Source organism: Zootoca vivipara, chromosome 3 (assembly GCF_963506605.1).
Source record: "Zootoca vivipara chromosome 3, rZooViv1.1, whole genome shotgun sequence".
Taxonomy (NCBI): Eukaryota; Metazoa; Chordata; class Lepidosauria; order Squamata; family Lacertidae; genus Zootoca; species Zootoca vivipara.
This window is the reverse complement of record NC_083278.1, coordinates 58,478,469-58,506,216: the sequence shown is the minus strand read 5'-3', so window position 1 is coordinate 58,506,216 and position 27,748 is coordinate 58,478,469. Positions and strand designations below refer to the sequence as shown.

General features: G+C 43.3%; 1 protein-coding gene across 2 annotated transcripts in view; it reads right to left on the bottom strand.

Annotated features, from left to right (window-relative positions):
• Positions 1 to 27,748, bottom strand: part of PDE7B (phosphodiesterase 7B) — a 221,687-nt gene that overhangs the window by 169,738 nt on the left and 24,201 nt on the right. Inside the window, exon 1 of one of the 2 annotated variants that reach the window (XM_060272704.1) lies at positions 8,732 to 9,597. The exons of the other annotated variant lie outside the window; for it this stretch is intronic. Coding sequence (XP_060128687.1) covers positions 8,732 to 8,848 — 117 coding nt within the window. The 5' untranslated portion in view covers positions 8,849 to 9,597. Of the gene's footprint in view, positions 1 to 8,731; positions 9,598 to 27,748 lie in introns of those variants that run through there. 2 annotated transcript variants of the gene reach the window in all.

Below are 27,748 nucleotides of genomic sequence, written 5' to 3'. Positions count from 1 at the left end.
CTCAAAGCACTTCAAGAGCAGATAATGTGCTTCTAATCCAGGGGTCAGCAACCTTTTCCAGCCATGGGCCAGTCCACTGTCCCCCAGACCATGCGGTGGGCCGGACTATATATTTGGGGGGGGGGGGGGTGACAACGACAACAACGAATGAATTCCTATGCCCTACAAATAACCCAGAGATGCATTTAAAATAAAAGCACACATTCTACTCATGTAAAAACACACTGATTCCCGGACCGTCTGTGGGCCGGATTGAGAATGTGATTGGGCCACATCCGGCCCTTGGGCCTTAGGTTGCCTACCCCTGTTCTAATCCATCTATTCAAATGAGGAGGGATGGTTGAGCTGTGATGCACATTATATGGAGCTTTTATAACAGCTTTCAGGGAGGCTTTGTCTTTTAGTGGACACTTACTGTAACATGAGCACTATTTTACTGTGGTGGGAAGTGCTCTAGATCTTCCATTAAATGCTGCATATGCAGCAGATGCCTGCTTTGGTGTGGCATCTGCTGCAAAGCCTTTCATTCCCATTTTTGCATGTGTTACCTTGCTCAGTGGGCTTGTTTGAAACAATACCCAGTGCCTTTTGTAATTCTGGTTTTTAAAGTGGGAGGAAGAAAATTAAAAGTCTGCTTATTCTTTCCAAGCTTAAGTCTAACTCTATCTTCCAATTGGAATAATTGCAGCCTACCTGTCGGCCAACCTCCGCTTTGCAAATCAATATGCAGTCCACATCTGATAACTTAACACACAGGAGCTAGAGACACATAGAGAGGCTGAATATTGTTCCATCTCAAAGGTGGCAGGTGGCTGCATTGCAATGTTATGTTATGTACATGGGAGATGTGTTTACACAACATTTTTACCAGGGGGTTTACAGCTAAACTATTGCTGTGAGTCCCACTGCAAATGCTTGCATTTTCTCAAGGCTGAATGTCAATTCCAATGCCATGAAGGCTGGCAACATAAACCCCATAAATTCCTCACAGGCAGCCACAGTGCCTGGAGACAGGCAGTCAAGTCATGTATCCACAGCAGTGACCAGAAGAGGAATGACAGTTGGGAGGAGCACAGAGAGAAGAAACACCTTGGTGCACCTGTAGCAGCTAAAACCAAACACCTTCATCTGCCCCAGCTGCAATAAAACATCTCTCTCCTGTATCGGTCTCTATAGTCACAGCAGGCACTGTAACTCCATTGTCCCTCAAGACAGATGGATGCCAACAACAAAATGCTTATTTTACTGAATGCGCATCCACTAGGGAAATGAATAACTGAGCCTTGTAAAAACTTGGTGGCTCTTTGTGGTATCCTGTTTATTTATTATTGCATTTATACCCCACCTTTCTTCCAAGGTAGCACACCTGGTTCTCCTTCAGTCTCCATTTTATCCTCACAACGACCTTGTGAGGTAGATTGAACTGAGAGACCCAGTGTGCATGATTGACAGAGTGTGGGTTTGAACCTAGTCTGAGACTCTAACCATTACACCACACACTTTTGTACCTGGTTCCTTTATTTATCCTTTCTCTGTGTGTGCTTTGCCATGATTCATCTGAAGCTTCAAGTTCTCTACTAGGAAAAATGTATAAATGATGTTTGTTTTTTATGGGGAATTTGCAGGAGGTGAGCATTTACCCTATTTTCTTGCACAGAGGTTATAAGTCTTCCTGTTAATCAATTTTTTAACCTGCACTTTTCAGCACATTCACTGTCACTTTCGTAACTGCATTTTTTTTTATTTGTTGTGACAGAATGCATCAATCCACCTTAATTGTGAAAACCTAAATTTTCAGTATTGGGATGAATGCTTAATAAACAGGTGCTCTGGAGGAGCCCAAAGCTTCCTGACCAAATGTGGTGCCCTTCACAACCCAATCTTTCTGCAAGTAGATCCAACATAATAAAAGTTGCTAAAAATAAACCACAAAAAATTACAACATTAAAAGTAAAACAGTAGTACAAGTGAAACATGAAAAAGTTATCCAAAGGGGCAAAATAAAGATTAAGGCTGCATACACACAACATTTTATTCCAGAATCATTGGAGACTGAGTAGTTCTTTTTTCTATATAGGCCACCCACAATCTACATCTATTGCACATTTTTTAGCCTGAAAAGAGCTTTCTTGAGAAACTGGTTTCGTTCTGAAAATAAAAGCTCATTGCAGATTGATGCAGCAATACCCTGCAGTGTGCCTATTGGAAACAGATGTTGGTGGTCCTGGCAATGGGCCATCTTTGTTCCACATCTGCTCAATGACATTGTGGGTGGGCATATACCAAGGTCACAATCACCACTTCCTTCTTCATTCACCTGGGACGTTTGCAGGGAGGAAAAGACATGGATAAAGGGGAGCATTTTCAAATGCATATCAAGTAACCACACCCAACCTCGTGGACAGTAGGATCTAGGATCAATCTAGACTGAAAGCAGCATGTTGAGGACGAACAATTTTGGATTGGGGAAAAACAAACAAACTACATTTGGTTAGTGTGCATGCAGCCAAGGCAACCAAGAAAACCTAAAAGGACAGTGGCTGCAAAGCTCATCTCCTTCTCCTCTTTTCAGTCTTTACAGCAATGTACTACAACCTCCCACTCTTTCAGGCCAGAACTGGCTCCCAATCTTTTCTCCAATTAAATTATAGCAACATTTTGTTCATAGGCTTCACACAGTCAATCACCATCATGTCGACAGATTTCAAACACATCCATATATCTGCTGGAGAAACCAAGTGCCTGGTTATTTATATTGTGTGAAGAGAGGACTGTTATCAGGCCACTGGATACAATTCATTGTTTCTGTGAGTGATGACAAGCTTCCTTCCTGTACTTAACATCTGATTAATGTTTGACATATTTTAATGAGAGCATCGAGTAGTCATGAAGAGGAAATAAAGAGGGCCTTGTCGTGGTCCTCTTCGGAAAGGACAAGATTGAGAAAATGCACGGCAGAATGCTGGAGACAGAGGAATATCAGTGAAAAATAACTGTATGACATGCCTCCCAATGACTAATTTGCAACTCATTATTTAGAAACTATGGAAAGACTAAGGCTTGGTTCAGACACCCACTGGCTCTATAAAAGTGGTCATGGGAATTGGGATGGGAGCAAGGGCTGCTGGTGGGCTTGCAGCCTGGTGGAGACAGTATGGAGGCATTAGTAATATAAACCACGGCTTCCATGTGTGACCCAAACATGTGGCTGCTGTGACTTCTGCAGTTATGGAGGCTCTTTTTGGGATAGCCTGGGTTGTGTAAATGTTAGTGGCTGTCCCTAAAATCACCATGTAGAGGCCTCAATTCCTACAGTCAGCACCACTGTAGGATCTCCACCAAGCTGTGAGCTTGCCAACAGTCCTGTGCACTCAACAGCTGTGTGAAATAGACTTCAGATTGTCTTATACAAATGGGTGTGATTCCAAGATGGGAAACATGCCTCCATGGCTGGCTTCCTGATCTTGGTCAAAGCCTGCTTTCTTCTCCTTCCCACACTGTTCTACCTGCTGCTTTCCTTTGTCCTTGTTCCATCCCCTTTTGGTTGGACATTCAACTAAGAGCGTGGCCTGGAATGGCTTCTGCCTCTAGACCTAGCATTGCTCTCCATCCTGATCAGGGCCGTCCTGCCCGGCGCCCTGGCGCCGTGGTGCGACGGATCCCTCCGGTGCCCCGCCCCCACCCTGTTTCCCAGTGCGGCGGGCGGGCAGGCGCAGCTGCACTGCGCCACCCAGCCTGTCGTAGGGCCGGCCCTGGGCCAGGGGGCGCTGCCCGCCCCCTGCTGCAACGCCCCTGCACGCGGCGGAGGCGGCCCCAGGCCCGCGCGCCTCCGGAGAGCGGCCTGAAGCTGCTGAACAGCGGAGGCGCACCTGGGGCAGCCTCAGCCGCACCTCTCAGCGGGCACAGCGGCGCCCCCGGTGGCCTGGCGCCCTGCGCCACCGGGGGCGGGCCTAGAGCCAGCCCTGATCCTGATGCAAGTCCCAATCCAGTCAAGATCTGCAGCTCTATCTCTCTGCATGCTTAAATGCCTGTGGACTGGATTTGGCAATTGGGAAGTCCTAGTACAGTGGTACCTCGGTTTATGAACACAATTGGTTCCGGAAGTCTGTTCATAAACTGAAGCGTTCATAAACTGAAGTGAACTTTCCCATTGAAAGTAATGGAAAGTGAATTAATCCGTTCCAGACGGTCCGCGGAGTAAGCGTTCATAAACTGAAGCAAACTTTCCCATTGAAAGTAATGGAAAGTGGATTAATCCGTTCCAGATGGGTCCACGGAGTACTTAAACTGAAGCGTTCATAAACTGAAGCATGGGTGTAATTGGTTCCGGAAGTCTGTTCATAAACTGAAGCGTTCATAAACTGAAGCAAACTTTCCCATTGAAAGTAATGGAAAATGAATTAATCCGTTTCAGATGGGTCCGCGGCGTTCATAAACCGAAAATTCATAAACCGAGGTGTTCATAAACCGAGGTTCCACTGTATACTGGAACAGGCGGCCACCCCTTGCATGGAGCATCTGCTCCAAAGTGAATGCTACACTTGCAAAACTTTGAAGCAGATGTAGCCAACTTGGTGCCCTCCCAATGTTTTGGGTGATGATTCCCATCATTTCTGACCGTTGGCCACAACCTCTGGTGGGCACCTCCTTGGCTACCTCTTCAGAAGAATGAGACAGCAGGACACCATTGCTTAACCATAAGTTAAAGAAGTATGAGGCCCTGTTTTCTCAGCAGGCACCCTTAGCAACTTGATAACAAATTCTCCCCCTGCCGTTCAAATCAAGATCTGCCATATAACCAACTACATATACTCCTCTGTCTGTATTAGCTTGTCTATCTTTACTAGGGGTGTGAGGGTGAGGGGTTCAATTAGAAACAACTTTGGGAATAGAGCATTCCCACTTTGCATTGTTCATTTTTTCCTCCCACCATACAACATTGACCCATCTAGTGGAACCTCGACTTACATACGGCTCTACTTACGTATGATTCCAGTTACGACCTTCAGTAGGTGCTTTGACTTATGAACTTTCCTCTAGACACGAGCAGAGGCCTTGCCAGCAGCCTGGAGCTCGCCCGGACGGCTGTGGAGCAGCGCTGGAGCCTCCACCGCTGGGGAGAGGCCTCCGGTTTGCCAGAGCTCACCCTGCTGGCTGCGGAGCAGTGCTGAGGCCTCTTCTGCCGGGGAGAGGGCCCCCATCCCACCCCCAAAGCTGTGGAAGAGGTGCTGCCTGCAAGAGGCACAGCAGGGCACACTGCAGCCCCAAACCCTGCCGAGGAACTAACCTGAGGAAGTCCAGAGAACAACCTGGCCTGGTATGAAAAAAAGCGACCCTGGCCAAAGTGAATCAGCTCTTTACTGATTACTGGCTTGTAGCCAGGTAAGCCCACCCACCCTTAGTGCATATAAGAAAAAAAATGTTAATTTTTTTCATCTACAATACTTTCTTATTAATTTCATAGTACAGCCCATTGATTATTGCCTTCATTTTATGGATCTATGGTCTCGTTAGACAGTAAAATCCATGTTAAATTGCTGTTTTAGGGGGAGCTTTTCATCGTCTAGAATCATTTCCATTACTTTCTATGGAAAAGTGTGCCTCTACTTATGTACGTTTCTAGTTATGACTGGACCTCCGGAACAGATTATGGTTGTAAGTAGAGGTTCCACTGTACATACTTCATTCCTGATAAACAAAAAGGGTAAGTGGTAATGAAACTGATGGTATCATAGAAATGTATAAAATCCTGGCTGTGGGAATAACAACCCTGGGCTAAAAATAAATATCGCTTCCTAAATGGCCCATATACTGCCCACTAACTGTCAGAAAATAATGCCTTATCATTCAGCATTTGTAGGAGAGCACAAAATATGGTCTGAAGCTCAACATCAAAAAAACCAAGATCATGGCCACTGGTCCCATCACCTCCTGGCAAATAGAAAGGGAATAAATGGAGGCAGTGAGAGATTATACTTTCTTGGGTTCCATGATCACTGCAGATGGTGACAGCAGTCACGAAATTAAAAGATGCCTGCTTCTTGGGAGAAAAGCAACGACAAACCTAGACAGCATCTTAAAAAGCAGAGACATCACCTTGCCAACAAAGGTCCGTATAGTTAAAGCCATGGTTTCCCCAGTAGTGATGTATGGAAGTGAGAGCTGGACCATAAAGAAGGCTGATTGCCGAAGAATTGATGCTTTTGAATTATGGTGCTGGAGGAGACTCTTGAGAGTCCCATGGACTGCAAGAAGATCAAACCTATCCATTCTGAAGGAAATCAGCCCTGAGTGCTCAGTGGAAGGACAGATCGTGAAGCTGAGGCTCCAATACTTTGGCCACCTCATGAGAAGAGAAGACTCCCTGGAAAAGACCCTGATGCTGGGATGGAGGGCACAAGGAGAAGGGGATGACAGAGGATGAGATGGTTGGACAGTGTTCTGGAAGCTACCAACATGAGTCTGACCAAACTGCGGGAGGCAGTGGAAGACAGGAGTGCCTGGCGTGCTCTGGTCCATGGGGTCACAAACAGTCGGACACGACTAAATGACTAAACAACAACAACAAGCAAAGTGCAAATGATCTGTTACCCTTCCTCTCCTTTCCTCTGGGCTGGGTGGAAAGCTTAGAATGAATGAGTGATTTCCCCCCTTCTATTCTTCTTATTTGTCTACAGCAGGACTGTGGCCTTCTAGATGTTGTCAGACTCCAACTTCCATCATCCCCAACCATAATGGCCAATAGTTAGGGATGATATGAGTTGCAGTTGAACTTCTGAAGAGCCGCAGGTTCTTCAGCCCTGGCTTATAGCTTCTAAATATCATTGCTTGCACCACAAAAAAATAACACAAGATGAGATGAATTAGCAGAGGAATCACGTCCTCCAATACTGCTTCAATTGACATGACTGCATCTTAAGATGTAGGGGACCCAATTAGCTGTCCCAACTATGGCAGAGGGATGGCTGGTTGGGACAAGAGAAGGAGCCTTCTTGGTGGCTGCATCCAAGTTATGGAATATCTTGCCCTGCAAGGTTTGCTTGACTCCTTCCCTTGCCATTTCCTGCCATTTAATAAAAACTTTCCTGTTCCAGCAAGTTTCCCCCCAACCCTCTTTAGGGCTTTTATCTGCTGAGCCTGTTTCAGTTCTTATATTGTGCATGCTCTCTCTCTCTCTCTCTCTCTCTCTCTCTCTCTCTCTCTCTCTCTCTCTCTCTGTGTGTGTGTGTGTGTGTGTGTGTGCGTGCTGTTCTAAGCCATGTTAATGCATTAGTGGGATATACATCTTTTGCAGAAATAGAGACACTATTGCATATGTACACAGAGTGATGATTCGTTCCCAGTTGAGAATGCTTATTTGGGAAAGGACAGCCCCCCCATGCCAATTCTGTTACGCTGCAGGTCTTATAACAAGACTTGTAGTTCTGTAACCCATTGTGAAATAATAGGCTTATTTAGACAAGCTCACAGGTTGTTACTGCGAGGCAAGTAGGAACTTTCTATCATAACAACCCTCTGTTGCTGCTGCTGTTTTTTCTGAAAGCAGCAGCCACCAACATTGTATATAAAGCACACTTAAAATACATGTAGGTAGATACACACACACACACACACACACACACAGAGAGAGAGAGAGAGAGAGAGAGAGAGAGAGAGAGAGAGAGAGAGAGAACAGATACAGAATGCAAGGAAGAAACTGGAGTAGTCTAATCTTTCCTAAATATGGTGCAGTCTGAAAGATTCAGGTGCTTTAGAAATATTTACATGCAACTTTTCCATAATGCAGTCTTTTGCCATTCTGAAATTATTATTATTGTAAACCAGGTATGGAGAAATTGTTGCGGGACTCCAACTCCCATCAACCCCAGCCAGCATGACCAATGCCCAGGGGTGATGGGAGCTGGAGTCCAACTGGTCCCCACTCCCATGTTGTAAACCAAACACAGCAGAAAACTATGGAAAATTAATTCAGCCCTTACAAGGAGAATTAATATAGTGCAGGTGGTAGGAAACAAAATAAAGCCTTGACTGTCCTTGTGAGGCAAAAGCTAGTGCAAATGAGAAAGAAAAACCTAGAAGGATTCTGAGCAGTATTCAGATTTTGTGAAATCAGTCCTCCCTGGTCCACTTTTCAGGCTGCATCTTCTCAGCATTATCTCTCTCCTGCTTCCTTGCCCTGAACAAGACTTGATTATGTGCTGGATCTTACCCGGTGACCCTAGCTGACTTCCTTTTCCACACAGAGCAATGGCAGGATAATTAGTCAAAACCAGGATGATGGCTTGCCTAGCCAAGTTCATTTTTCTACTTTGACCCTACAGCTAGTCTCTCCTGGCTGACAATTGCCATTCTGCAGAAGGGACAGCGCCAGATACTGTACGCTGCCTCAGCTTACAAATGCAATATGAGGCAAAGAGATGTAGACATTATTGCTGTACATGTTATAGGTCCAGTAAGAGAGGGAGAGAGGGAGAGAGAGGGAGAGAGGGAGAGAGGGAGAGAGAGAGAGAGAGAGAATCCTAATCCATTCCATTCCCCACTAAAAACATATAAAGATGCATAGGTAAATACCATTTGTTTTGCCTCAAATCAGTCACCTAGGGCAGCTAGCTGTCTCTGCCTCTTGATGTCTTGCATTTGAGCTGGATTCCACCCCCCACCCACCCACCCTTGTGCAGATCAAAGGATCTAATCATGTGAACACAGCAGAACCAAAAGTGCTCAAACTTACCTGAGGCATGGACAACATGGGAAGCTTGTTCTCGAGTTCCTCTGACCTTGATGAAAGTTCCTCCCAGAAATCACATTCATATTCTTGTGCCTTCACCAGACCCAGTTCGAACCACATAAACTTGGAAGTGAAATCTCACTGATTTCAAGGGAGCAGCATTCCAAGCAAGTGAGCTTCGTATCAAAGGACAACTCTTAGCAATTTGACACGGACCTATAGAAAGCAATCTGGGAATCTCCTATTGGTGCACCTAACTGAGGTGGATATACATACCAGATTTTGTTTTATGGGACTGTTTTCTTTTTAATAGTTGGAAGTATCCCTGAGTGAGGCAGAGTAGGGTATGTGCTTTCCAAATTAATAAAATCAATATGTTGTCCCTGCATAATTTTTTTTCCAAAACACTTCTCTCTTCCTCTTTTTTTTTTTAAAAAATGAATGCTTTTTTGTAATACATAAATGCAACAATGGCACTTCAGTTTAACCTTCTACTGCCATGACTTGCAGTAACACCAAGAAGCAATATTTTAACATACAGGTATTTTTCCACCTTCAAAATTTTACTTCTGGGCCAGGGAGTGGGAAGAGAAAGAGAGAGCTGAGGGAAGGTCACAAAAAAACAATGAAGGCCATCTGCTCACAGCTGTGAAACAATGAATACAGTTCCACCTCCTAAGTAGCTGCTTCTAATTATGAAATTCACTATACTTTCCTCTCTAGAATAATATGGAAAAAAAGACCCTGGAAAAGAGTGACACTATGGCACTGGATAGGAAACTGCCTAGAAGCACTCCCCCCCACCCCTAATGCCACAGGCCAGGAAATAATATCTGCTCCAAAGCTAACAAACTTAAAATGTGCCATTTCCATACCTCTTCCCTCACACACGCCAGTTCGATCCAGGCTGAGGCCTCTGAAAGATATGCTGCAAGAAGCAGGCGCTTGGGAGGCACATGCTGTAGCAGCACTGTTCTGACATTTGCTAAGCACCAGAGTCCCTCAAGTGACTGGGAGCTAAGCCATTGACGTCACTGAACAATAGGCAAAATATTTCCTCCTCCTCCATAGCCCTGAACTGTAAACACCAAGCCTGAACACAGCAGGCTGAACATTTGGGGAGAGGTGGGAGAAAGAGAATGTGAGAAGCTCTCAAGCGATGCTGCCTGAAAATAAGCAGCTGCTACTGCTGCCGCACAACAAGCGTCTTCATCTCCATTCTCCCTCCCTCCCTCTCTCTCTCTCTCTCTCTCTGTGTGTGTGTGTGTGTGTGTGTTGTGTGATTTATGCTGTAAGATTGTTGGGACAGACTTGATTTCACAGCCCAAAGTAATAGGTTGTAAGGAAAAACAACATCCCTCTTTACATATATTTCTTTTTTAAAAAAAGAAGAAGAACCTGTCCCCATTGCTCTCATCGGTCCACGTGCCTCAAGTTAAGTCCCAGGGATGCATTTCCTGAAAGAATTAAATTATCTTCCTTTTCAACCAGTGGATATAAGAGGATGTTGAAGAAGCAAGCCAGAGCAAGGGGACAAAGGGGCAGAGAGCAGGAGGGGAAGGAAAGAGGGAAAGAAACAGACGGAGTCTCCCTTCAACAGTTAGGAATCTGCCTTGTGCTGCATCAGGCCATTGGTCCATGTAGTTCAGTACTGTCTGCACTGACTGGCAGCAGATCTCCAGGATTTCAGACAGAGTTTTCTCTCAGTGCTACCTGGGAGTGCCAGAGATTGAACCCGGGGCCTTTTGCACGCACAGCAGATGCTCCAACACTGAGCTGCAGTCCTTCCCTTCCTCTAATGTTCAAATCCGACAAGGGAAATGGTGTGTGTTCCATCCTATTAGACCTTTCTGTGACCTTCAGCTCCACTCATCACAAGGTGTTTTCAGTGCAACTGTGAAACCCAGCAAGCATTGTAAGACTAATCTTCAGCGGTAACTTCTGCAGGACAGTCCCAGACAGTTGCAGTGCACTCTCTTTGTTTCCCCAGCTTCTTCAAATTGAAGAGCATGGGGAATATTTCTCCTGCATTTTTAAAGCATTCTCCATCAATTAATAAGAAAAGGAAATTGCATTCAAAAATTATCAGAGCGGGAGAGAGAGGGTTAGTGAAATTCTTGTGGGTGGAGTGCAGAGTTTCTTGTAACACTTTGCTTCCTTTCAAGATGTTTGTGGGTGTTCTTTCTGAGGGGGTAAGTATGAGATGGTGCTAGTGAGGATGTATCATTATTTAGAGGCTAGGCAGGAGGTAAGAGCAGGGCCGGCTCTAGGTAGCCCCCTGGTGGCGCGGTGTGGCAGGGTGCCGCGCGGAAACCATGCTGCGCCCTGCGAGGGTGGGGGCGCCGGAGTGATCTCCGCCCCTCAGCACCAGGGCGCGCGACCTGCTCAAGACTGCCCTGGGTAAGATGAAGATCTGCTGGCAGATCTATGGATGATTTGCAGTAGATCCGCAAAGGCTTAACAATTAGGGTTGCCATACATCTTGAATTTCCTGGACATATCCGGAATACTGTAGTTGGTAGCATTGTTTGAGTTGAAATTGGCAAAATGTCTGGGAAAATCCGAATGTATGGCAACCCATGTTGGTAGTGTCAGTTTTGCCAAATAGGAAAAACTGATTTCATTCACATTTTGGATTTTTGTTTCATAATTTGGTTATTCAGTCTTAGCTAAACTCAGGGCTTTCCCCACCCCCAGCCAGAGCTCACCAAAGCTCAGCTCCAACACCTCTCAGGATTTTGTTCAAAGTTCCACACAAAACATTCACCTTCATAGCATAGAAAACTTCAGTCCCTATAACAAATAGTATTTTATGCTAGTATTTTATGAGGGATTCAGGCACATACCAGGAAACTGGTGCTTTGTCACCCCAGCACACTTTATAAAAGAAACAGAGCTTTCTGCAGGTAGGAAAGTGACATGGAAATGCATGGGAAGCTATGGAAAGAATGAATGATTCATGGGAAGACATATTAAACATACTGTAGGCAAATCAGGATGAATGCTCACTGTCATATAACTTCCCCACAAGCAAATTAGGATGAATGATCAGTAAGGCAAGCCCTACGTGTGTGTGTGTGTGTGTGTGTGTGTGTGTGTGTGTGTGTGTTCACGCCTGATGCAGGCTGTTTTGCAAGTCTGTAGCAGCTGCAACTAGCACCCATTATAATACAATTGGCCACAAAATGAGCCATTGGTTGCTGTGCTGAGTGAGTCTTAAGCTTTAGAAACTATTCTTCTGTTAAGTAGAAGAACAAAAGTTTGTGTGTGTGTGTGTGTGTGTTTTCTTCTAAGCTACTCATGTCTGCCAGAAAAAAATTGAAGATAGAAGCAAACCAAGAAGTTGTCTTAGCTCTCCAAACCAAAATGCAAACCACATCATTAGATTATACACAGAGGAGGATAAAATGGTATGGTGGTGAATATAATGTCACTGTGACTTTGAAGAAACATTGCTGGAACAACTGCCCTTCCTTATGCATGAAGAGAAAGACAAACACTCGGTTTAAGCCAATGGAAAATCATAATAACCATATTTTACATTTTAATTGGATTATCTCCAACTAATTTTTTTAAAAGGTCATGGAAAGTAATTACTGTGAATTGTGGAGAAGTCTCCAAAATGAGGATATTAGGAAGCATATTAGGAAGTACCTAGGAAGGCCCCTAAGGAGTATTTGAGTAGGAAAAAACTTAACAGAAAACAGAATATTAACTCAAAATGAAATGCACCGCCATGTGCACAAGAAGTAACTAGAAAAATATGTTGCTATCTAGACCACGTGGCTCTGTAAAGTTCCATGAAGTAAATCAATGGCCTATTTTCAAAGCTGGGTTAAACAGGAATTTGCCAAGTCATGCATCCATATAACAGAAGAACCTGACTAGAAGAGGAAATGAGTTAAAGCATCCTTTTAGAGCTCTTTTCCTGCCACTTACCCAGCGACTAGCTGTGCTATCTTTCCACTCAGCAGATGCATCAGTCATCTTTCTTTAATATCAGATACTCTCTATCACCCTCTCTGATTAGTTCCTCTGCTAGCTGCTGCTTTGATAGAGTGGAAAATATTAGACTGCATCACAAGTTAAGGTGAGAAGTTCAAGAGAAACAAGATTTCATCTCTTGCTGCCTTTTGGTTCTATATAGAACATGCAGGCTGCCAGCCAGCTGTGTATGCGGCATATTGTCAGGTTAGGTTTTAGTAGGTGTGTGTCACAACCGGTGCTCATATGGAGAGCTTATACGTGATTTGAGAAAATCCACATGGTATGTAGCTGTCAAACATCATAGCCCATTCCATTAAACTAGTGTCCCGTGGCAATTTTCCTAAAATGTGCCATTTAAACTGGCCCTAACACAGCTACTCTTCCACAATTTGATATCTTGAAACATGGCTAACAATACCTGACACATCATGGCAAGCGCTTTTAGGTGCCCATTTATTATAAGTAGTCCAGCTAAGGGACTTGCTGTTGATGCTTGAGCTGTTCCTCTGCCTTGTTTTTAAGAGGATCTCCCCACTTGAAACCCTTGAGCTGAATTCTGCAAAGATCTAAGTTCTAGGCTGCGTTGGCATATTTGTATATATGTGCAGTGCCCTCTTCTGGGGAGGGGAATGAATTTAGCTATGCGCAAAATCAGGGCAATGCTGGCATTTCAGAAAACAAGTTTCACCTCTGGCACATGGAGCAATTTAGAAGCAGTTACCGGTACTTGCACGGACAGGCTGATGAATGAGAATTTTGCACAACTGTGTTAGATTGGGGGGAGGGGCGGGAAGAGACTGTAATCCAGATAACTTTGTGTCCATTAGGGTTTCTTCTTCCTTCTCTCTCTTTTAAACCTCCCACCACATCATGCTCCTTCCCTAAGGAAAAGTGAATCTGTCCATTTCTGTCCTAAGGAAAAGTGAATCTGTCCATGGCTTGCTTCAGTTTCTCATTTGAATCTATAGTCTTCAGCTCAGTTCAACACAATGCAGCACCAGGTTGCTGTTTTTAAAGCCCTCATGAAAACCCATCAGCATTTTAGTGTGCATTTCTCCTCAATATAGATATTTTTGCAAAGCATTTTCTGTAACATAACGCGTTTTGTATGTTATTTCCCCATATCTATGCATTTTAATGTGCATCTCCCCCCCCCCCCCGATACATCCATTATTTGGTCGGAGAACTGCATTGCAAAATTTGAAGAAGCACGAACTACAAAGCATTTTGCTTCACATTTTGTTTTGGAACCAAGGCAAAATAAGTAGTAGTCAGAATCCCGCTCCACATATAGAACTCATCATACAGCCCCACTCAGTTGCACAGTATATCATCATCTGAGGCAGGATATAAAAAAACATAAAAGCAGCTGCCACTGTGCATCTTTATCCTGTGGGTGAGCCCAGCTTGACAGACATAGTTGACAGGGACTTCTTAATTGACAGAGATACTGACACACACACACACACACACCCAGTGATCTGAATGCAGTTTCCATCGTCATATTGCCTCTCCCTCACGCTTCAGGCAGCCTGTGTGCCTTTATTATTTATTTAAGCACTTCATGTACTTTCATTCAAATAAACATTAATTGATTGCTTTGAGTTCTTGTGGTGCGTTTGGCTGCACAGGAGCTCCACAGAAGCCGCTCAAGGGTGGATACACTTATATGTAAGTATGTTTCAACAGAGCTGAGCTTATTAAGGTAAACTGTGTCTTCGCAGAAAGCCTTCAGGGCTTTAGGCTACCCATCCCCACCTCTCATGCCTTCACAGGAGTGTTGAATATTTCCTCCTCAAAGCGCTATTCGGGCCCATGATATTTTGCCTCCTGAGGCGAAGAGAAAGACGGGCGGTCTCTCTCTCTCTCTCTCTCTCTCTCTCTCTCTCTCTCACACACACACACACACACACACACACACACACACACACTCCACATGCAGAAGCTGGATCTTATTTCAGCACTGGTGACCGAACAGAGTCCTCCGCTGTGCCTGAGAGCAGAAGCCTGGCTCAGGGGGTGCAGCCAGGGCAGGCCAAGGCACAGCAATTGGTTGCTGGAAACCACAGGAGGGGAGAGTGCTCTTGTGCATGAATCCTACTTGTAGGTTTTCCACAGGCATCTAGCTGGCCCCTGTGAGAACAGGATGCTGAACTAGATGGGCTACTGGCCTGATCCACCAGGCTCTTCTTATCTTCTTATCTGGCACCCACAGTTCAACACCTTGCAGATACTTCCAGCCTCCTTCCCTTGAGCATCCTTTGCCTGAGAGGCAGAACTCACTCTACCTAGTATGTAGTAGGTTCCAACCTGGCTCCTCAGTCTCCTAGCTTGCCCTAACCAGGAAAGCTTAGAAGGCCATGCTGTCATTGGGTCCAGGTACATTTCTCAGCTAACTTAGGCTACCTGTTTTTCTTCTTCCCTTCCCTCATTTCTTTGTGAAGGGAGAGAGGGCTCTCCACCTGCCAGTCTCCTAAATCTCTGGCCTCAATGACTCCTCCCTCCACCTTGGGAGGTGGCCCATCTTCTGTCCCATGGCCTGACCATAGCCCTCTCCAACTCAACATGCTGCCAACTTAAGGGTATGCAGTACCAGCACCTCTTTTTTGTTGTTAAAAAGTGTGGCACTTGCTGTAACAATTTCATGGTGAGTACTGGCACCTATTTTTGGGGGGGGGAGGGGAGCTCTGCTGCTGAGCTCCAGGGGCGATTTGTCTGTGTCTGATGCTGCAGAAGAGGTGGGCCAGCGGTGGTCCTTATCATAATCACCTTATCGTTCAGTTGTAAAACTGCTGCAGAGATGGGGTTCTTAACATCAGAGCTGGCAGCCTATCAGAACTGTGCACAGACATCTTCCCCTGCTTATGGAACTGATTTTTACTGAGCTTGATCTAGATGCTATACTCCTATTAATGCAGCCCAGAATTGCATTGGCCCAGAATTGCATTTTAGCTGCTAAATCACACTGTTGACTCATGTCAAGTTTGTGGTCTACCAAGACTCCTAGATCCTTTTCACATGTACTGCTCTCAAGCCAGGTGTCACCTATCCTGTATTTGTGTCTTTCATTTTTTTTTTTGCCCAAGTGTAGTACTTTACATTTCTCCCTGTTAAAATTCATCTCGTTTGCTTTGGCCCAGTTCTTTAATCTGTTAAGGTCATTTTGAAGTGTGATCCTGTCCTCTGGGGTCACCTGCAAACTTGATCAGGATGCCCTCAAGCCCATCATACAAGTCGTTTATAAAGATGTTGAATAAGACTGGGCCCAAGACAGATGTAGTAGAGTAATATGCTCCACACAACGGGACCCAGTTAGGATCCTTATTGCTCCTTTTTCAAGTGTATACAATTGCTCCAGGTTTCGGAGGGCCCTTGGGCAAGGTATACACCCTTCCTGAGTATACCCACCCACTCTCTACTTCTGTTCTCCTGCCCATTCACTTGCCCCTTCCCCCAGTCCATACAATCACTCAGAGGGAGAATGAAAAGCAAGCAAAGGATGTTCTGCTCACCTTGGTTAGGTGAATAAGCAGTGGCAGTAAAGAACGGCAGCAGGGCTGTGAGGCTTCAGAGGTCGAGAGTGGGCCTGCTACCATGGTGTGGCTTTGGCAGTTGCCCAATGATGCCTATTCCTGATGCTGGACATGGTCTGTATCTAGTATATATACAGATTTGCTCCTATAACGCTGAAACTGCAACTAAACATATGCAGAATAGCAAAGAAGGAGAAAGATATTTTCAGACTCGTTATTTCTGTGAATTCATTGGAATATGAATCTTAGCACTTCAGAAAGCCAACACAAGCCCACTCCCAATGGATTTAAAGCAGAATTTCTGCTTTCCGCATCTGCTATTATGTAAGAGCATTTTCCCATCTCTCAACTGAATCGCTGCCCACCCTCTAATGGAAGGCCTGCCATGTAACAGGAGGGCTATTCCCTGTGTATTTAACTATGCAGCAAGCAGGAAACAACCTAGAAGTACATGGTGATCTCATTGCAGGGTCATTTTTTCTTACAAGTCTTCTCCAGGACAAGTTGGTGTTTACAACTCAACAGCTGTCATGGGTTATTCCACACTATTACAGAGACTTATGGCACAATCCAAGGAGCTGCTGTGCCAGCACAAATACTCACAAGATTGCACTGAGAAGTCCAGTGGCAGTAAAAAGAAAAGGCCACAATTTTCAGCCTTGCGCGGTGTGACCTGACATCAGCCTGACTGCAGATGCAGTGACAGATATCAGGAGGCTACTATGTAGCTTGTGAAACACGAACACATACAAAAACTGTATCTGAAATAAATATTTATGTCGCGTGAACCAGTCCTTCTTGGGGATAACCTGCCAGAGCAAGCAACTGTGGTGAAATACACACAGAAGCCCACAACTATTCACGGAGCCAGTTTTCAGGTTCTGCTACTAACATTCAAAAGCCCTAAATAAATCCAGACCAGGCTATTTCAAAAACTACTTTCTGCTCCATTGCCCATTAAGGTCATTACAATCAGCAATTGCAACCCAGTTAGTTTTGCCATGGCCTGATGATTATCAGCTTGTGATAACAGAGGCAGGCTTCTCCACTAGTGACACGTTTTGTGGAATGCCCTCTCTGCTGAAATACATGGAGCTCCAACAGTATTGGCAGTCAACCAGCTTCTGAAGACACACCTGTTTAGACAATGATTCCCCTGAGTTTGAACTTTGAACAGTTTTAACTTCTTCTTCTTTTTAACTGTTTAATTGTTGTGCTTTTTAACTGGCAACCATTCCCCTCAATTTGAACTTTGAACAATTTTAACCATCGTCCGTCCGTCCCCCCGTTTTTTAAAACTGTTGTGCTTCTTAGCTGCCATGTTTTGCTGTATATTTTAATTCACGAGATTTTAAGGTTCTGTTGTCTATTTTAATTATGTACACATTTTTATATTTGATTTTACAGCTGCAAACCACTTAGAAGCCATTTTGGCACAGAAAAATGAATAAATAATAATAATAAAGCTCTTATTTTGGAAGAAGGTTAATTTGAAGCTTGATTGCACCTTTAAATGCAGGATAAACTGCTTTTCAACAGTGCAAGTACTTGTACAAAGGAGTGTGCGAGAGAGAAATTGCATCTGGCCAAGTTGGTCCATGAAAGCTTATGGCACAATAAACTGATTTCTTACCTTATAAGGTGTCTCAAGATTCTTAACTCTTTTTTTGCCCCCCCAAAAGGGACTTGTGTGCTCCACTGGAAAAAATAAATTTGATTCAAGCAAGCTACACAATGCTGCATGCTGCTAACAGAAATGATCCTCTGTCAGTAGCCAAACAGATGTAGTAGAAAATCTCAGCAACAGCAGCAGCTTAGGAGTTGATAATTGTTTAGAAGCTGTATCATCCACTGCTTGATATCCTTCTAATTATTATTTTCCCTCAGGGTTAAATAGAAATCAATTTCAAAATGCTAAGTTCAATAAGATTAATTGGCAATTAAGTGCACTTTGGCTCTGGAATAAAAACGATTGGTCGCATCCTATGAGATGGCTAGGAAGGAGGATAATACTTCTGTACACTTCACTGCAAACCAGCCTAACGTGTCATGGTTTTAATGCAAGGTTTTAATAAATCAAGACCACTTCTTGTTTTTTACTGATTTCCTCTTCCTCATGATCCAATTCTTAGAAGTGAATCTGAGATGGGAAACAAACAAGTAAAATAAATAAAACCTTCCATCTGGAGAAAATAATGAAATGGGTTGTATAATTTTGCAGGGAATGGGAAGACCACTGCTCAGTGTCCTGTATAGTGAGGGGGGCACCGAGCTGCCCACACTGTCTGCATCTAGCTGCCTGATTCTACACAGTAACAATCATTAGATCTTGTAGCTCAGCTAAATCTTAAACAGAACAACGAGGCAAAGCTCTAGCACAGGCATCCCCAAACTGCGGCCCTCCAGATGTTTTGGCCTACAACTCCCATGATCCCTAGCTAACAGGACCAGTGGTCGGGGAAGATGGGAATTGTAGTCCAAAACATCTGGAGGGCCAAAGTTTGGGGATGCCTGCTCTAGCACTTTTGCTCTCTGCTTTTCCCAAGAACCATAGTTTAGGGACAGGGGTAAAAAAAAAAACAAGGAGAAAAATACTGAGATAAAACATCCATTGGAAGTGAATAGTGTGGGCACCAGACTGTTATTCTATCACCCTAGGCATCCTTGAAAAGTGAGCCAGTTGCCTCTAAAAAAGTCCCCAATGCTGCTTGATATGTTGTTCTTTGTGCACCTTTGAGGTCTTGTCTGCCTTTGGTTCCAGCCCAGGTGCCTTCCATTGTTTCTTTCCAGGGCAATTGGCTAGCCACGCTGTGTGACTGAGCAGGGATTTTCTGAACGCACAGGTAGCCAATGTTGTACCCTCCAAATGTTGTTGGAATCCAACTCCCATCAGCCCCAGCCAGCGTGGCAACTGGTGAGGAACAATGGGAACTGTAGTCCAATAGATTCTGTGAGGCACCACTTTGGCTACCCTTGATCTGATGGCTAAATTGACAAACATCTGCATTCAGCCTGTTGCATAATCTGGGCATCTTTTGTTTAAAAGTTTCATTTTTTTTAAATCAAAAGCTCTGAAATTCAACTTCACTTATTAATTTGATATGATAGGCAGAAATAAATCTAGGTGTGGGTTTTTAGAAATTGTATACAAATAAAGTTTGTGCCTGTAAACAATATCGTGAATTCAGTGCTACTATGTGTACACATATAGACACATTCAGAGCAACATTGTAAAATTAACTTGATGGAAAGCCTGGACTTTGAAGTCATCTTATTTTACTTGTTATTTTGTATTATATTTACTGTTTTTAATTAGGTTTTATAATTTTGGATTATACGGAATGCTTTATCTGAGTGGATGTAGCAACCGAGTAATTTTGTTGTTCCCGCAAGGGGACAATGACAATAAAGATATCTTAAATCTTGATAACGTAGGACTTCTTAAATTTTGCACTGTTACTCTGAATGCATCTAGATATAATAACATCTGGTTACCTAATCTACATAACAGGCAGATAGACCTGGCAATCATTTAGTGTGACAACAGGAGCAGAATGAGACAAGAGGGGAGGAGCACTGAAATAGCAATACCAGACATGGTGGAAATTAAACTTTCCCCAACAATTTAGGCTCTGGATCATCACTTTTAGTTCTGACACTGACAATTGATAGTTTTCCACATACAGTACCTAGCCCAGTGGGACGCGGAAGACCCGGACCCTGTTAAGCAACTAGGAAAACATTAATGCAAGCTTCTACAAGATTTTCTTAAAGCAACAGTACTCCCTCAAAAACCAATACGAGTTTTGTCATGGTGGCAAGTGATATGGTTCCAATTAGACAACAAGAATACAAACAAATGGCTCACTGCAGACATCAAATTAATCCATACTCTCTTCATATTTTAGGTCATTCTCCCACAGAGTCACACATATTTTCCCAGATATGGAAAAAAACTTCTGTATCCTGGGAAAGACAAAGGGTGAGTCAAAGTTGATTCCGTGGGTTTTAGATTTTTATTGTGCTGCCTGGGAGCAATTTTCTTAAGTCCTGTCGTTTATCTGGCATAGCTTGGTTTAAGAACAGTGAACTGTGCTGAGATGCTCTCCCTGCCTACCCGCCTCAAATCACACTACTTTTTAAGTTGAAGCCCCACCAAAGAACTTGGGGTTCCTCAACAAGCCCTTTAGTCACCTTGCTAACCCACTGCAGCACAGCTGGCCAGCCCTGACTTCTAAGTCAACTTTGAAGTTAGAGTTAGCTGCTTCTATGAATGCTGAGGAGCTTTTGAGCTCTGCTTTCCAATGGAAGCAGGAAGGGGTGGAGCTGTACACTATCTGCTTTGCATGCAGAAGGTCCCAAACTGAATCCCTAGCATCTCCAGGTAGAAGATGTGTCATTAGATTTGTTTGTGGGGTTCACGTGTGCATGTGTTTGCTGACTGGTTGCCTAGATGATGATGATGATGACGACGATTTGTTTAATTACACATAAACTACTTTGCCACGCATGGAGGCAAAAACAGCCAAGCAGAAAGCAAAGCCAAACCATTTTGAAACCAATATGAATTGTTTGGCAAAATCAGCACTGTATTTGGCAAAATAAAATAAAATAGTGCACTTTGAATGCCCCCCATTTCAAAATAAAAAACACACTCCACAAAAATGTGGCGTAGTCCTAGGTTTAGTAATAAACTTCAGAGCGGCAGAGTCAGATAGTCGTTTAGTCGTGTCCGACTCTTCGTGACCCCCATGGACCATAGCACGCCAGGCACTCCTGTCTTGCACTGCCTCCTGCAGTTTGGTCAAACTCATGTTCGTAGCTTTGAGATATAAAAAGATGCTTTCTACTAAACCAGGTTTCTTGACCATTTATGTCCAGAGTTGTTGACTCTGACTGACAGTGGCTATCCAGGGTCCCAGCCAATGAGATGCTCAGGACTAAATTTGGAGTCCTCTGCATGTAAATCACGCACTCTAGTAGAGGCCAAATAGATTGTAAGGGAAAAGACTGACATGTCCATAGCCAATGAGTAAAATTAATAGTTGGAAAAGATTTTAGACCTTATGGATGCAATCCTAATCCCACTTTCTTGGGAGTAAGACTTGAATCTGAGTAGTTAGGATTATACTGATAATCTCCCAGTTTCAAAGCTTTGTATCATTGGAGATTTTTTGCTCCTTTCCCCTTCACTTCATATTTACAACTATAAAGCCTCCTAACTTTTAGCCTGCCTGCCACTGGCATACGCTTGACTAATGAGTGATATTCAGAGCATCAGCACCAGTGTAGGAGATCTGTGCAGGAGCTTCAGGGTGAAACCTGAATTGTTTGGTATACTTCATCCAAGGTCTTTTGAACAGTATCAACAAATACTGTTTAATTCTATGCAACTCTCTTCCAGCAGAGGTCAAACAGGCCACCTCCTTGTTATGCTTCCAGTGCTTACTGAAGACTTAAAAAAATATTCCACCAGGCTTATCAAATGAATTCTGATTTCATAGTTTTAACTCATTTTTAGTCTTATTGTACTAGGTCTCCTGTATACCTCTTAGAGAAGATAGATTAAGCAGATTAGTGCAAATTGTTGAAGTGAAATAAAATAAGCCTCAGTGAGCCACTTTAGAATATAGAGTTTGAAGGGAGCAAGAGGAGCCAATCTTTTTGCCCAATGTGGGGCTCAAACCCCAAACCCTGAGATCAGGAGTCTCATGCTCTACCAACTGGGCTCTCTCTCCAGTGAGAATTTTTATTCTTGGTCTGATTCAGGACCCTTCCAAATGACCTATTAACTGAGTACTATCTGGAATCCAGAGTTCCAAATTGCCTGGTCTTGTTGACATGCACGACAAACTCTTTTTTAGGTCTGAATGTTTTCCAAAGTGCTGTGAATGCACAGTTGGCCACAGCTTTCAGTTCCATTGTTTCCTTTGTGCCTCTTTTCCCCACCCCGTCCACAAGTGTGCATGTGCAAATTGATGGCAGACATAAAATAAGAAGAGAACTAACCATGGTTCCTGCCTGGCTCTGCAAAAAGTATAGATGATTATATCAGCATATCAATCTTGTCTCTTCCTGCCTGCCTGCCTGCTTCCTCTCTTACTGCCATTGCTGACTTTTCTTTCTTTAGCTGGAAAAAGTTAACAATGAGCCCTGTGCTGAATCATAATGACATAATGTGATGGTTAATAGGTGGCTGGCTCCACCCACCTGTCAAAGTGGACCCTGAGTCTGACCCTGATAAAGATCTAACCTGCAAAGCCAAAAAAGTTCCCCACCCCTGCTGTACCCAGTACATAGCCAACATCGTCCAACCTCCCCGCAAACAAATCAGAATGATCACTCAATAAATAGCTGATAGCATCTAACCTCCCTGCAAACTTTGTGGAAACAAATCAGGATGGATATTCAATAAACAATGGCATCTGGAAGCAACCTTTCTCTCCCTGGTGGAGGCAACTGTGGGAACAATGTGCTTTTATTGCATAATCGTGATATATTTTTGTGAGTTGGTGGTTTACAAATGCTCTCCTAAATAAATAAAATTAAAAAGTGGAAGAGAGAGCAGAAGGAGGGGACAAGATTGGTGGCCCAAACGGAATCACTGTTCAATCAATCTGCAAATAGAGCTACTATTGTGGATCTATGTTTTCATTGCATCTGTCTTTGTCCTGATGTAACTTAGGAGATACTATTCAGGATGTAACCCATTCTTCCTGAATTCAAATTCTCTTCGCCACGTCATTCTCTTAGTGCTACATATTGTACAGAGGACTTTTAACCTGTGACTACTGTCACACTGTTTAATTTAAGCAAGCATTTTACACCTCACGATTTAACAATTTATGGGTTTGTTTGTTTGTTTGTTTGTTCATTTCAAAGAAAGTGGAAAAGAATGAGAAGAAAACCGCTTTTCCCTTTCTACTACAGTTTTAAGGGCTTTGACTCAGGTTTTGTAATCAATATGTTTTCATTTGTTCACATCACCATGTTGGACTGCATCACCACAGAACATACTGTACTTTCCCCCGGTCTTTTAATGAAGGGAACCACATGAAAGTTTTGTGGGTAGCATGAGTAAGACTTACTAAGATTGCTTGGGCTTTGCATGGGCTAAGCCTGCAAACGCTTATAAAATGGATCTGAAAGGAAATCCCAGATGGATATTTCTCAAATACGGTAGGATATAAAATTTTTAGTATTGCAATTTTTAGTATTGGGACTTAGGTTGCCCTGTCAAAAATGCCTTGTAAACTGTCCTTTGTTATAATAAGGATATAATATTTGGCAGTGTGCAATATTATCCAGCCCACAAATCGTTATAGAATTTAACCCCGTCTAAATGAAAACAACTGAAATTAATGAACGGCAATTAATGTTGACAATGAAATTTGCATCACTCACCGAGTGTACTTGAAATATATCAAGTTGAATAAATGTATGTACAACATTATCAGTAAAAATAGTATTCTGGAGTATTTCTAGGACAGGGGTCACCAACCTTTTAGAACCTTTGGGCTCATTTGGAAATTTGAGTGACTCCTGTGGGCACCATCCCCTCTGGTTGCTTATCTCCCCGCTCCTTTGGGTCACTCTCCCAGACAGATAGAGAAACACAAACAAGGTTGGATAAAATTCTGACACAGCAGAATTAAAATTCTTCTTGAATTTGCATGATGCTATATGGGTCCCCAAAAAGCTACCATCAAATAAAAGCTTAGTGGGGTGGGGCAACCATGAAAACCCACGCCTTGGATCAGTGTTTTTGTGGAACTGGCAAGACCAGATCTGTTATTTTTACATGATCTATTATTTTTACCAGATCTGGTGCTTGTCAGTTCCTCAATAACATTGATCCAAGGCATGGGTTTTCATGGGTGTCCCCCTCCCCCTTTAACATAGGATGACAACAAAACCACCTACAAATCACAAAACACACATGTGGACACAGAGATGGCTTATGATTTGATGGCTGTTTTGAGGGAATCCTCACAGCAACAACAAAGTTCCTCTGATGCATAGTTTTGCACCATGGCGGCACTGAAAAGCACTGGATTTTATGATTCAGCCAATGGAGACTAGGAATGGGGGATAAATTAGATCAAACTGCTGTGGAAACAGGAAGAACTGAACGTAAGACTGGAAAATGAGAGAAGCCAAAATTGACAGATTAGCCCATCCCTAATGCAGACAGTTTTGCTCTATGATTTGATGGTGGTTGAAGGGAGAGTCTGTGAAAAAAACCATGCAATTTCAAAAATATCAGTTTTACTAGATCTAGATTTTTGTGTTTACATGCATCTTCTCCCACCTTCCCTTCATAGTAATCTATTATCTTTCACTTCTGATTCCTGCAGCATCCCTACCTTCTGCTTCCTGGCTAATCCATTTTCCTCCTCTCCCTGCATCCTCCTCCTTAATCCCTGATCCCAGATGTCCAGATGGGCCCTGAGTTTCATGGAAACAAAGTACTGTAGTGATTTCACTTTTTGTTACTCTGTGTGTTGTTGAATGTAGTAGAAAGGATAGTCCTATGGCCCCAAAATCCCAGACCATGCACCACCAGTGGAGGGAACAAGGGACCACAGAAAGTTCCCCACTTCTTTACTGTTGTTCCCTTGGAAGTTGTGTGCTTGCTCATATCAGTGAAGCACTAGTCTGTCATTCTTTGTCAAGTGCCCCCACCCCACCCCCTGCAGCAACTTTGACTTTTTCAGTACATTGGGGCAGAGGATATATAGTATCATATGGTGAATGTGAGTGCAACCCTAGTAGAGGCAAGCAAAATCCTCCCTGTGAAAGAGTCTGGAAAGGCCCTCAAAGTTGGCATAAGCAAAAGAGAAGCTGCCGTCTGTTTTTTTGGAATCCTGCCGAGCCTTGAATGAAATACATTTGAGAAGCCGACAAGCCTGGCCATGGACTCTGGAGAATAAATTACTGGTGTATGAAAGATTAGAAGCACTTAATTTCCACTCCACATCCATTTAAACATGCATGATGTTGCGTTCATCAGGGAGTCGCTTTGCTCGCAATTGGACAGCATGCACACAATGCCTTGTTCAGACAAGAGAAAGGCGACAACAAAGTGAAGGGGGGAAACAAGCAGTAAAATGTGTAGCATGAATTATACAATGGGCTCAATGGCTCGGACTCAAACACCTGTTATACAGCACACTGAGAGAGAAAGAGAGAGAGAGAGAGAGAGACAGAGAGAGAGAGAGAGAGAGAGAAGCCATGAATGAATTGTTCAAATGTGTAATGAGGTTGACACAAATTGCAGACTGAAGTTTGCAGAATGGATATCAGGAAGATTGCAATGTCTCATAGAATCATAGAGTCGGAAGGGGCCATGAGGATCATCTAGTCCAACCCCCTGCAATTCAGGAATGTGCAGGTGTCCCTTACAAGAATCAAACCTGCAATCTTGGCGTTGTCAGCACCACACTATAACCACCTGAGCTATTGACCTCCTCAATGAAAAAAGAATAGCTGGAGGAGGGCAGAGAAGCAAGCACAGAGAAAAAATTCTTCAGAAAATTGATTTGGATGAACTGGGTTAGACAGTAAACCAAAAAGAACTGAAGGAAGCTTTGAACATGCATATGAATCATACAAAGCCTGAGGGACAACAAAATAAGATAAACTGCTGAGGATACTCATTCAGTTTGGCCAAATTCTCTCACTGCACTCCTATTTACTGTATATGGATTCATACAATAAGGCAATTCTATGGCCAGTTGCATAGGTCATAAAGTGCTTCCTCTCTTTGATATCTTCCTACCATATACAAGCTGCACTCATCAATAAGGGCAAAACCTGCCTGTAATAAACACACCACTGGAAGAGAACAAGAATTAGAACACAAAGGCTACCTGCCATGAGCGGGTGCTGGAAAACATCACTGGCGTTAGAATTTGATAAGAGCTCCGCTCTTAGAACAATGGCTCCGCTCTTCTCTGCCGGCTGGGAGACAACAGCAAATTCACTACTGTTATTACTCCATGAGGTGACTTCAATGACATTGATCTGGAAAGGAGCTTAGAGGAAAACAGAGGCTGCCTACAGACTGTCAGTATTTTGTGAGATTCAACTGTATACCAGATTCGGATTTGTGCAATTAAAATGGATAAAAGGGCTCTATTGCCCTAGCACAACGAATCCGTTTTCCTAATAGATATGAACGTTTTTGCAGTTAGGAAAGTGTCAGAAAAATGGACTTGGAAGTGTGGGGTAAACATTTGGCTAGTGGGAAGAAGTATAACAACAACAAATCCATTTATTGTGAGGACCATGCCTCTACACAAATATCAACACAACAATAATTAAAAATATTAAAATTCATTGCATACTATCCCAACAAAACCTTCACCCCAAAAACAGGAAGAGAAGGAAAGCAAGCAACGACTTAAACAGATGATGAAGGGGTTTTTACTTTGTCATCCATAACTCTTTCCCTGGCTTTCATGGCCTTCATCATAAATACCGCTACCACATGGGTAATTCGTGGGTTAGCATCAACTAACAAAATTTTTACTCTGTCTTCAGGATTGATTATAGAGTTGGGTATACCCTGTTTCTCATATTTTAAGACATACCCATAAAATAAGCCATAGCAGGATTTTTAAGCATTCAAGGAATATAAGCCATACCCCGAAAATAAGACATAGTGATAGGCACAGCAGCAATACCGGCCATGGCAGGAGGAGGAGGAAAAATATAAGACATCCCCTGAAAATAAGCCATAGTGTGTGTTTTTGAGGAAAAAATAAATATAAGACATGTCTTATAATATGAGAAACACGGTAATTTGCAGCATCGCGTCTCTAAAGCCCTAGTAAATGGGGCAATAGAGGAGGTAATGTATAAGATCCTCTTTAATTTTCATGAAGCAAGGGCATAAACGATGTTCTACTGGGATTTTTGTGAATCTACCGGTCAGGTATGCAGTTGGCAATGTTTGGAACTGGGCCATAGTGAAAGCTCTCTGAAGGGTGGGACCAGTGATAGCCACCAGGTAGTTGGCACAGATTTTGACTGCTTTTACTCGGGGAAACCAGTAGGAAAACCCAGAATTTTTTATCTTCGTGGTGTCTAAAAAGGTGTCTTTTTCAAAGATCCATTCCCGAACTTTATCAGGGCTCCACAGTTTGAGAGTATTAAACTCGGGTAAATTGTATCTGGATAGAATATCTAATAGGTTTTGATGCCAAGTAGTATTATGTTGTAAAGATACAAAGGCTTGTTTAGCCAATAAGGTGTTCGAGGCATCTGTGAAAAAACACAGAAATCATAAGTGGGCCCTGGCAGACATAGAAGGTAATCCTACTTCCACTCTTAAGAAAGTTGCCAGAGTACCCTGAGGGAGGCCTATAATTCTTCTGAGATAATTTTTTTGGAAGAATTCAAGCCGTTCTAGCAGCTTCTGATTCCATCCCCAGAGTTCTACCCCATATAGCATCTGGGGAATCACTTTTCCAACAAAAGCTTTTAGTGCCGGGAT